The sequence below is a fragment of the Pyxicephalus adspersus genome, chromosome 7, assembly GCF_032062135.1.
Source record: "Pyxicephalus adspersus chromosome 7, UCB_Pads_2.0, whole genome shotgun sequence".
NCBI classification, from domain to species: domain Eukaryota; kingdom Metazoa; phylum Chordata; class Amphibia; order Anura; family Pyxicephalidae; genus Pyxicephalus; species Pyxicephalus adspersus.
The window spans coordinates 46548802-46561317 of NC_092864.1; the positions used below are offsets into that span (position 1 = coordinate 46548802).

Here is a 12516-nt window from a genome sequence, read left to right on the forward strand (position 1 = left end):
CTAAACTAAATGTACATCCTATTTCAATAGAAATCTATTTTGGGTTATGGTTTGTTTAACCTGCCATGGATTTATATTTCAAATCCTAAATATTTATGGTATGAGTCACCTGTGTTGTAGTATTATATTACAGACTAGATTTGTACTTATTAAATGTATTTTGTAAACAGCGGCTCTGATTTATAAAGTGAGTGTAATAGCTGTGAATAATTTATAGTAGCAAGGTTTCTAGGGCCTATAACCTTTGTGCCCATCCAAATGACCTTTGTGGTGGCTCAGGCCGTGGGGATGGGGAAAGGCATGCAGTGTGGGATAGCAGTGGATGGGAGCAGCTGGGACACCAAAATAGGATGTGACATTCTCTCCTCTGCAATAACAACACTCTTCCATTCCAAATCCCTGTGTGTGCAGCTTATGCCAAAGATGGTCAACAAGGAGGTGCTGTATTCAATGCTATCAGCTTGTGAGCCACTGACAGCAGCTGAAAGCACATTAACACTTCCTAGCCTGGAACAGCGCTGCAGGTAAACAATGGCTCTCTTATGAAGCTACATTGACAGCTTTATTATGCACAGACAGAAATATGGCACTTGCATTGCTGTGGACCAATTCAAATATTGCTTTGTTTAGATGCTCTTGCCATTGGCAGCTGCCATCATTCATTGCATGGATGACAATGAAGCATGATAAAGGGTGATAACAATACATAGAATTCATGGGATATTTGCATGCTGGGACTGGAGCATAGATAAAGCTACACCTATGTGTGTGAGTCAATGATTGACAGCTGTGCTGGGCTCTGCTTCCATCACATAGTGCCAGAAAAGGTGACAGGACTTTTATCATGTTATGGTTTGCATGCTGTTATCCCCTGCTTTGTACCTGAATACAGCCAGTGGCTTTGTGCCATAGTGTGGAGGGGGAGGAGAATCCTAGATCCATCCAAGGCTGCCAGCTCATTGCTAATCCTACTAGTTATTAAGAGGAGGCGTCTCTGGGCTGATGGTAATGGATTTGCAATGAAATTTTACAACCTTAGGCTTTATTTACAGTAGCAGAACCACAAGATCAGTGTACAGGCAGCTAAAGCTATTCACACAACAAAAGAGCATTGTGGTGGCTGCTATTATGACATTTTCTAATCTGCAGGAGGGGAGGTTATGTTTTGGGGGAAACTGACAAATGGTAAATACTGTATGCTGTCATTTATTTTCTATTGCCTGCAGCCTGACCATTTTGGAACATTAGGTAGCCAATCGAGTGATGCCATTAAATTGGATGTTTGCAGCCAAATCATATTCTACTGTAGGCTAAATAAACAAGTGATCATAGGCTGTGCAGTAATGTATACACAGGACAGTGTTTTCTATGTCTTGCTAGGACACTGTTGTTACATTGTTTCATTCATATCATTGTCCTAGGAAATGCATGCTCTTTCTCAGTCATCTGACCTTGTTCTTTATAACTGAACACTAGTATTAGGTATCATGTATGTCAGTGTTTAACACTGCATTTCTGTGTACAGATATCTTTGTATACTTTTCTATATTGTGCAGCTTTTTTTATTGTTTTTGTAGCCATGTCACAAAAGGATCTGGAAGATTATTGTTATACCTACAATGACCCAACTCATCATGTAGATTTTTTGGACTCCTTTAGAACGTTTTACAAGGAGGGTCTCTTTACAGACGTTACTTTGCTGAGCACCACTGGGAATGTTTTTCAATGCCACAAAGCTGCCCTGGCTGCTTGTAGTCACTACTTCAAGGTGATGTTTACAGCTGACATGAAGGAAAAGTCCAACAATCAGATCAAGATCTCAGGGATTGATGACCACATTTTGGAAGCATTACTGAACTACACCTACACCGCTCAGATCAGGATTACGGCCAAGAATGTTCAGGGTCTACTACAAGCTGCTGATCAGCTCCAGTTTGTGTCAGTCAAGGATGCCTGTGAACAGTTTTTGGTGAGACATTTGGATGTGGACAACTGTTTGGGCATGCATTCCTTTGCAGAATTCCATATCTGCCCATCCTTAGAGAAAGAATCCAGAAGGATCATTGTGTCCAGATTCCAAGAGGTTTGGACTCAGGAAGAATTTTTGGATATCTCTTTTGAAAAACTTCTGTACATCCTTTCCCAGAAGAACCTCAATGTCTGGAAAGAGGATTTACTTTTGCAGCCTCTAGTGAAATGGATTGGTCACGATTGCAGGAAACGTATAGAACATATATATGACCTACTCAAATGCATTAAAATTGACATTGATGACAACTATCTCAGGTCCTCTTTGGAGTTGCACAAAAAACATTTACTCACAGAGAACAAGATACAATCATTACTGTATTTTGCTTTAAGCAGGCAACCACAAGAAGTGCCTAGGAGATCCACTGCAAATATGTTTGTGGTTGGGGGTTATTACTGGCATCCTTTGTCAGAGGTCCACTTGTGGGATCCAGAAAGCAACAACTGGGCTCAAGGAGCAGATATGCCAGATCACACAAGGGAGAGCTACAGTGCCACCTGCCTAGGACCTCAGATTTATATTACTGGAGGGTACAGGACTGATAATATAGAAGCTCTGAATACTGTATGGATTTATAATACAGAGACAGATGAATGGATGGAAAGCTGCCCCATGATCAATGCAAGATACTACCATTGCTCTGTCACTCTGGGTGGCTGTGTCTATGCTTTGGGTGGCTATAGAAAAGGGGCTCCAGCACAAGAAGCTGAGTTCTTTGATCCACTAAAAAAGCTTTGGTTCCCGATTGCCAATATGATCAAAGGTAAGTTACATGTGGCTGATAATTCTGAGAGATTGTGATCTAACTTTATTCTTTATAGATTCCCTTTTACTAATAATTCTAAACTCATAAGAGCATACCTGAGCATACCCCAAGGAAATGTAAAAAGCAGCCTCATATTTCTTTCATCTGGTTATTTTTAAACTTTACCTTTGTGGGTACCTGACTGCTCATCCTAATAGCTCATCCCCACCATCATCTTTCCATTAACTAAAATGAGAAATCTGGCTGACAGCAGAAACTCTTGGACTGGTTGTGTAAATGAAAATGAAAGGCAGGACAGGGGTAGAAAAAAGAAATCACAGCTTAGATAGAGTCATATTACATAATATTACACAGTATTTATATAGCACCAACATATTACGCAGCACTGTACAAAGTCTATAGTTTTGTCACTAGCTGTCCCTAAAAGAGGCTCACAATCTAATGTCCCTATCGTAGTCATATGTCATTAACACAGTCTAAGATCAATTTTGAGGGAAGCCAGTTACCCTAACTGCATGTTTTTGGAATGTGGGAGTACCCGGAGGAAACCCACATGGGAGATCCTGCAAACTTCATGCAGATAATGTTTGATCCTGGGACCCAGGGCTGCAAAGATCAGAGTGCTAACCACCATGCCACCTCATTTTGGGTTTAGTTGGGTCAAGTGTTATTCACCCTAAAAAATTTCATTCTTTCCAATGGGAAGACCATTAAAGAATTCTTTCTGTGAAACCCCTCTTTCATCACCCAAGAAAATTAAGTCAGCACAGCTGTATTCCAGCATTTTTTAGTAATCTGCTGTGCTGAATCCTCCCTCCTCTCCATAGAACAGAGCAGCACTGTCTGCACGGCGTTCATTCATTCTGCTGCCTCCGGAACATGTGGGTACCCTTGAAATAACTTTTAGGGGTTGGGAATGCCTTCTATAATGACTATATCCCCATCTCACAGTACATTAGTACAGTGGTCAGTGAGAAGAATACATTACTGACCTATGGAAAGAATGTCACACTTACAGACAGCCAAAAAGATCATTGGTATCTGTTTAACTGACCCAAGAGTCACAAATTGCTCATTGCTCAAGGAATTCCTAGCAACTTCCGGAGGAACCCTGGCCGAGAAACACTGAGATAGACTGTCCATAGAAAGATGGATTTTATCTGCTTTTCCTTGAATTTGCCCCTGGAGTGGTAGATTCCTCAGCCAAAGAAAGCCATTTTGCAAGTAAGGTACTTTGATCTTTTACACATAGAACAAGAAAGGATTGGGATTATCTGCATGAAATGTTTCCAACAATTTTGGACACTGTTGCGTGTTGTTTGTTGCTTCATCTTCTAGAAGTGCTTGGTATTGCCCATTAAGAATGGCAGAAATGGGCCAGTTGCGGCAAGTGGTGCTCACACTGAATAGCTTGTGATTTTTTTTAGCTACTTTATGATCACCCACACCAGTAATTAATAACTAGAAAATATGTGAAGAGAAGCTTAAACGTTATATTTTTTTCCCTAAACTCTTTTTTAGGTATGGTTTCAAACTAATTTAATACATGCATTTTAATTAGATAAAAAAGTGATGTACAGATCATTTTTGCCATGCAGTGTACTAGATTTGCTCCATATTTGTGATAGTTGTGACAGATAAGCAGGAAGCAGCTGTGATTAGAAAACATTTTCTAAATTAGAAAGCAGTTTCCAGCACATGTGGTGTACAGGGAACACCTGTCAGGTTTCATTATTGTTGGAGCAGACAGACAAGGTGTCAAATAATGTTGATAGCTACAGATAGCAACCTCATTATTTTAATTATTTTAATTGGAGACCACAGGGTTGGGTCCAGACCGTAGACATTTATATATTCTTGATGTGGTTTGCTTTACTATTTTTCAGTGCTGAAATCAGAAAGTTATCTGAATTGTTATTTATTAGTTAAAATGAGAGTGAATATGGATATTTTATATCAGTGTTGTTCTTTATTTCCAAAAAACAATTTGCAGCATAGGTTGACTTGCAAGCTTTTATATTTTTCCAGTCACTGACATATGTGGATGTATGTTTTTTTGGGTCATTGATTTAAAGTATTGAAGTAGGAGGATCAACATTGCAGCCAGGCAGCTAGCATTTTCAGAATGTTAGGTCAAATGGAAGTCTCTAAGTTTTTCTAATAAAAAACTTCTTTTAATGCCACAGTGGAATAACATACATTACAGTTGTTATGTACAAGCTTCTGAGCACATGTGCAGTGCTGGACCTGTGGACTGTTTCAGTAGAGAAGCACCTGCCTTGGTATGCTCCAACCAAGGCTTATGGTCACATTCTTACCTGCCCACTACTATTCACCTCACCTACCTATTGGCTTTTTATTTAGTGCTTTCTACCACTTACTAGCTTTACCATGATGAAAAGAAAAAAAAAGTCAAACACAGAAACTTATTTCAGCTATCCGGGCCCAATTTGTTTTCCCCCAAAAATGGCCTTCCGTTAGCTTCATTGTTTTATATGGTTTTTGACAGCAAAATAAAGTAAAATACATTTTAACATAGCACAAATAATGACCAATAACACTTAAAAACACAAAGGGCTCTATTTTTATAAATAGCAGGGAATCTGACATTCTCTCAAACATTCCCTAGTGGGAATCCATTATTGCTATTAAAACACATAGAACTGGAACATTCTCACGAGGGAATGTTTGAGGGAATGTCAGATTCCCTGTTTTATTAATAGATTCCAATGTATGCTAAAGTAGAAATGTAACTACACAAATATACCTACCAAGGAAACGAAGAAACTACACACACTGGCTAAATAAAGAGAAAAAAATAGATGTCCCTGCTAAATATTGGTTATACCATAATTTGAAAGTTGTATAAGACAATGTTGTGCAGTAAAAAGATGAAGATGTAATATAAAATGATACATTTCAGTATTATGAAATTCAAAGCACTAGCTTGCAGAATGCTTTTGTGGCTGCAGGATCATTATATGGTATATTAAAGCTTTTGCAAATAGTTCCTGCAGGCACAATATGGAAACAAGTGCCAAGAATGGATATTTTGTTTCAGCGTTAGGATCCAGTTCCATGTATGGTATTCTTTTTGTTCTTTCTAGGTGAGATGGTATTATTTTTAGAGTTGTGTATACAGTTCTGTGCTAGCTTAGGTACACCTGAATAACAACGTCTTATTGTACAAGCTTTGCTCCTGTGCCATGGGATGATTTCAGTAAATGCCATGGGACCAGTTTACAAAAGAGATGTCATTATGGCCACAGGAGGGACATGATACTGCATTACAAATTGAGCCCTGTATATTGGAGCATTTGCTTTGCTTCTTTTTCATTGTACAAATCAACAGCCAAAAAAGAGTTGGCTTTATGTTTAATGAACTATAGTCAGTCCACTTTTCTCTCTTTACACCCCCCTGAAGTTTATTTTTTCATTTAGCTACAAATGCCCAGAGGTGGGCTGGAAAGGGAAAATAAATGAATCCCTTTGTAAAGTTTGGTACAGACTCCTCTTACCTTGCATTAGTCAATAAGTGCCGATAAAGTAAATACAGCCCTGTGTATACATTATGTATATGTACTGGAAAAAACAAAATGTCCTCTTTTTATAAGCAAAAGGACCACTCTTCCTATGTACACAAACCTATTTAGGGTTGTAAATGACCTTTAATCAGGGTCACATTAAGACATCATGTTATTCTTGGCATGCTTAAAAAAACATAATCGTTGGTTCAAGTTTCTCTTCTTGCATCATGTGATAATTTTATCAAATTTAATGCTATATTTTTACAGCACATTTATAAGTATACAGACCATCAAAAAAGAGACAGGACAGTTGGTTCAATGTTTCCTGGACAATAAAACGCTTTGTGTCTCCTTAAATACTCCCTAAATCCCCTTGTCATCCCACAAGTCAGTTGAAAAAGCATCCATATCAGCTTGTTTAGAAATGAGATGGAAACAGCAGATCTCACCTGTTGGCAGCTTGCTAGCCACATGGCTGACCCATCTTTTGTGCTGGTTCCTAATGAACCAGCATTTTAACATTTGCAGGTTGGTAGGGGTGGTACTAACCCATTATTTCCCTATTGGCAGTCTTTATAGTCTCACCCAGAGGCAAAGTTCATGGACGTAAGGAAGTGGTAACTGTACCATACCCTCACCGCCTGCATGACTTAGCCTCAAATGTTTAGTTTTTTAAGAGTTGCTGCTTTCCTTTTACACTGCTGTAATAGACACTGAGCTCTTAAGTACAATCATGGAAAATGCAACCGTGTTTTAAATGTGAAATATACTTTATTTGAACTTACACATGACTTAATTTCTTGCAACAGGAGTGGGAAATGCTACAGCGTGTGTGCAGCGTGATGTCATCTATATCAGTGGTGGTCATTATGGTTACAGAGGAAGCTGCACATATGATAAGATTCAGAGTTTTCACTCAGATATAAATGAATGGAGCATCTTATCAGTGTGTCCCCATCCAGGTAAGCAAACATCTGGGAGCCAAAAAATATGTGGGGGAACTTTGTACATACAAAAAAAAAGAAAACACTATTAAGGAATACATAACTTCCCCATTCAGCCAAAAAGCTGCATTGCACTTTCCCAGTTCAGTTGTGATGGATAGATTAGTTCTTATTGTTCATGCTTAGAATATGTTAAGCATATGTTAAGCAAGTACCAAAACTATCTGTGCATATCTACCAACTGTTCCTGGTTTGGAGGAACTTTCAGAATTAGGTCCCCTGTCCCACTTTCCTCCTGTCCAGTTTGTCCAAGGTGATGGCACCCAGTAACAGGCATTCTTTCTTACCATAATGGGCTGCTTTTGCAGGTTCCTCATAGAGAAAAGGTTATTCTTCAGGTTGTCAGCTCCTATCAACATCTGGTTCAAAACCTCTGTCTAGTAGTCACATCAAGCCCTCAAGAGTGGTTACATTGTGGACCCTGGCAAGTCTCTGGACCCCATGGTGGCTTCTATAGTTGCTTGGTGATCCAATGCACCTACCCTATAAATACTTCATTAGATTTATACTACTAGGCTGCCATACAGCACCTAATATTATTAGATGGGACCAATGGGATTGTGACTTCATATAATCTGAAGATGATTAGGTTACTCCCATGTGATTAGAAGCATTGGTGAGCTTCTAAAGTGCCTATGAGCACACATAAGGATTTTGTTTTCCTCTAAAAAAAACAGTATATTCTCCATTCATAAGGACCTCGATGTGGCTACCTTGAAAAGAAACGTTGCAAAGGCCATGATGTTATCATTGCATTGAGTACAGGCAGAGAACTCATTAATCATTCCTCTTGGAGTAAAGGTGATCTCGTGCTGTTTGGTCCCCCATTGGAACCAATCTTAGATTTCATAATTTCAGATTCATTTAAAGGGACACAGTAATGTAATGTCCTGGTGACAGAGTCTGTTTAGGACACTCAAGTTCAGTATATAGTGAACAATCTACACTAAACTTTACCTAAATAAAAATTATAGAATGTGAGAACTGTAATGGAATGTATTACACTAATGTATTATTTTACAAATGAGGCGAGATATAAATCATCAGTAGGTAAGAACTTACACATAAATGAATATATATTTTTATATAATTATCTAATACCAAGATTTTTTTTTGTTCAGAGTATGGATTGTGTTCTGTGGCACTACATAACAAGCTGTACCTGGTCGGAGGTCAGACCACTACCACTGACTGCTATGATCTGGAGAGCAATAAGTGGGTTGAGCTTGCCCCAACAATGGAGCGGAGAATGGAATGTGGAGCCATTGTCATGAATGGATTTATTTATATCACCGGTGGTTACTCCTGGTCTAAAGGCACCTACTTGCAAAGTATCGAGAGGTACAATCCAGAGACTGATGAATGGGAACTTGTCGGAAATCTCCCCAGTCCCATGCGCTCCCATGGCTGCGTCTGTGTATATAATGCATAGGTGCTAATACATACAATAATCCGATATGTGATACAAAAAAAATGCACCTCAGGTTTGTGAGGCCTAAATTGTTCCAAACTACTACCTTTGATGCCTGTGTACAGCCATCTTCAGGAATATATAGAAGGGTATTTTTAAGCTACCCCTAAGGGTCATTTAGGCCATTTTGAGGCATCATGCCATTTAGCCACACATTTGTACAGAGCAAATGGATGGCTTGCATTTTAAATATGTACTGTATGGATGGAAAATACAGTAATACAAGGTCAGAATGTACTATGCATGTAGCCATTGCAAAATTGCTTCATGTTTGGCTTAAGTGGTCATCTAGCTGCATATTTTAAAGCCTGATTCCAAATAAAAGGATAAACAAAATGTTTGATTCTATGGAAAAGTAAGAAGCACTTTTATTTATCTTATCTCTCACTCTCAAGACAGTTGGCGCCATCCTTTTCCCTCCAATACTCTGGGTTGTGGGCAGGCTCCTATAATGCTCACTTGTAATGCAGGACTGCTGGTCCTGCATTGTGCAGGATGACATCAGATCTGTTACCACTAGAGGGAGCAGTAAAGAGATGAGGCTTTGGGAGTCTAGCTGCATTTAAGGAAGGACAATGCGGGGGGGGGGGGGTTAGTGAAGGAATAAGACATATAAAACTGTTTCTTAAGGCTTCCCTACACCCAAATGAGCATTTAGTTTTCATTTCATCTTTAAAGAACAGGCTGGATGTCTGATCAGCAACTGTCATCAGCAGAGGTAAGGGGAACACAGGGTCAGGGGCTGTTCCCACTATAGCTATGTTTTGCATTCACATTCTGTAATGCATTCAGCAGCCCATGTGTTTGAATGTGGATGGCTAGTTACATGTTTATTGCATTCCTGGGGATGAGATAGCAGCAGAATACACTGCAGGAGGAAAGGCCAGCAGAGTCAGTGTGACTAATAGAATCTGTATTTATGTATTTTGTTTTGTCTTTTAGTTTAACTTGACAGTCTTTAATTTTTTAACCTTTATATTAGTTGGCTACTGGAGTATCCAGGACATAATATAGGCCGGGGGCTGATTTATTATACAAGTTTTACCTATAAATAAAATAAAACTTCAGACTGGACTGACTCATTAAGGCCCCATTCACTCTACAAATCACGTTAACACATTTTAATGCATTGAGGTGATTCATGATATGCTAGTTCATTTATTCTCAATGGTCTGCTAATGCCGCTTAATAGACAAAAAAAATCTTAAACCGAACACAATGTGCTACAAAGTATTTGCATCATAGTGTGCTGGACAGACTGATTTTGATGCAGTTTATGGCTCTATTTATAAAACAGGGAATGTGACATTCCCTTAAACATTCCCTGGTGGTAATCAGTTACTGCCATTGAAACACGTGGACATGGAAGATTCCCACAAAGGATTGTTTCATGTCTGATTCCTCGTTTTATAACTAGAGCCCTAAGTGTATTGACATGTTTTGTTAACACATGATAAAAGGAAAATTTTGATGTCTTCTTCTGCTCTTCATACTCTACCACCAGGTACAGAATGATATACAGTCATGAAAAAAGGACATAATTTTTCAGAGGTTTCAACCTTTTTAAGGTTTTAGGTATCAGGACATAATAAAAAATCATTTGGCCCTTAGCAGGTTCTAAAATTATTATTATCTTATCTCAGGTATAAAATAGCACACAATGGATTTTATCGTGTCTTTATCTATTTAACGAAAATAAATCCAAAATTGAGACAGCATGTGTGAAAAACTAAGTGCACCCCATGATTTAATAGCTTGTAGGATCAACTATAGCTGAAAAACATAAATCCTTAGAATGGTAATACGGTGTACTTTCTTTTTCCCATGGCTGTATAAGGCATCATGGCATTTCTTTATACGGGTAGCTTCCTATGCTTGCTCATGTTTAGCTTGCAGGGGCCACATAAACCTAAAGAGATGCTGGGTAGCTACCATACCACTACCTTATCATACAGCAGATTCTGTATTTTCTTCTGCAATCCTGAGCAGGTGGAGATCTTTATTATCAGCAATATCTGTATCTCCAATCTTCTGCGTGGAGAAATGCGGATATGTGCTGATTGTGTTGAACAAATATCTCCATTTTCAGAGGATTGCTTTCATTGAATTAGCTAAGCATCGTTTTTATTATATATAGGAATACTTTTACTAAGTCCTGGACTGTTTATAGGTCCACGCACAGTGCCATACAACATCATTTTCATAAAGATCCAACCCGCAATGTGGCGTGTCAAAGATTCATTCAAGGAAACCTGAACTGTGATAATAGCGTTACTATTGCTAATCTTGTGTTTGCCTCCAGTCCATCATGCTAATCTCAGTGGCTTCAATGAGCCTGGTTTATTAAAGCCCTCCAAGGCTGGAGAGGATACATTTGCAGCAGTGCAGCTGGGTGATCCAGCAAACCTGTAATGGATTTCTTCAAAGTAGTTTGCTATTTGCTAGCAAATGTTTTGAATCCTGGACCAGATCAATTTTAGGTTTGTGGAATCACCCAGCTTCACTGATGAAAATGTATCCTCTCCAGCCATGGAGAGTTTTAATAAATCAGGTCCAATAAGTTGAGTCATTGGGCCTGATTTAATAAAGCTCTCCAGGGTTAGAGTAGATACACTTTCATCAGTGAAGCTGGGTGATCCAGCAAACCAGAAATTTTAAGAAATCCATTACTGGTTTGCTGGATCACCCAGCTTCACTGATAATTGTGTATCCTCTCCAGCCCTATTAAAGCCCAGAGCTTTAATAAATTAGGCCCATTGACCTCGCTTGGTGCATGCTTATTGTAGATTACAGCAAGATTGCAGATACAGCCAGGTAATCAGCAGTTTCATAAGGAGGCAGGCAGGACAACCAATCAAAAAGAGATTATAAGCTCTTCAGGGCAGGGTCCTCTCCTCCTCCTGTGTCACTGTCTGTATCTGTCTGTCATTTGCAACCCCTATTTAATGTACAGCACTCCATACTATGTTGGCGCTATATAGGTACTGTTTTTAATAATATTAATAATAAAAATATTAACAATAAAAAGACCAGAGATCTCATTGCTGGATTCCCCCTATGGACATAATTATAATATCAGGAAGGAATGATCTGGCCGCTACCAATGCACAAGACGATTATCATTATTCATTTATAGAAATTTGCTTTTCATTTTCCAGTGCAGATTTCTGCTGACATTCTCCAAAATGCTACTGACTTAGGAATGATAGAAATCCCTTAACTAATAAAACGTGAAGTTTGACCTTTTCAGAAATGTTTATTTATTGGCTGTGCTTTTAAAAGAATTTTATGAAAAATCAAACGTTTTATCATTGTCAGAGCACAAGCTGTGTTCGTTTTTATCTTGGCTGTGAATTGGTTGATTTGTAATTGATGATTTGTACATATTTTTGAAATATTTGTACATGGCTCTTTGTGAAAAATAAAATGAATGGATCTAATTCTTTGTCATATTCTGATTGTCATTCTCATAATATTAGTATTATTGATGATGAAACAATTTATTCTATATTCTATTTTTAATAGATTATACGTTTCACAGTATAAGCAAACCCAGTTATAAATGCTTTCACATGCTTGTAAAAATGTGTTTCAATATTTTTAAATCTTCAATTTTCATTACAATATTAGCTTATGATCCTGCCACAAAGATCATTGTTTAGACAATGCTCATTAAAGGGTGACTCAATTCTGTCCTTGTCTCCCATTGTCACCCCGCC

The 12516-nt window shown here is 38.5% G+C and overlaps 1 protein-coding gene across 2 annotated transcripts; it reads left to right on the plus strand.

The window, feature by feature from the left end:
• The first annotated feature begins 345 nt into the window (after positions 1–345).
• Positions 346–11386, plus strand: KLHL23 (kelch like family member 23). 2 transcript variants are annotated; one of them, XM_072418304.1, is made up of 4 exons: positions 346–524; positions 1578–2792; positions 7132–7284; positions 8448–11386. In XM_072418304.1, exons 2-4 carry the CDS (start codon positions 1580–1582, stop codon positions 8756–8758), a joined length of 1677 nt encoding a protein of 558 aa, XP_072274405.1. In that variant the 5' UTR covers positions 346–524; positions 1578–1579; the 3' UTR covers positions 8759–11386. The 2 variants fall into 2 exon arrangements, with proteins under 2 accessions (XP_072274405.1, XP_072274406.1); XM_072418305.1 differs by lacking the exon at positions 346–524 and having other exon boundaries at positions 999–2792.
• The last annotated feature ends 1130 nt before the right edge of the window (positions 11387–12516 follow it).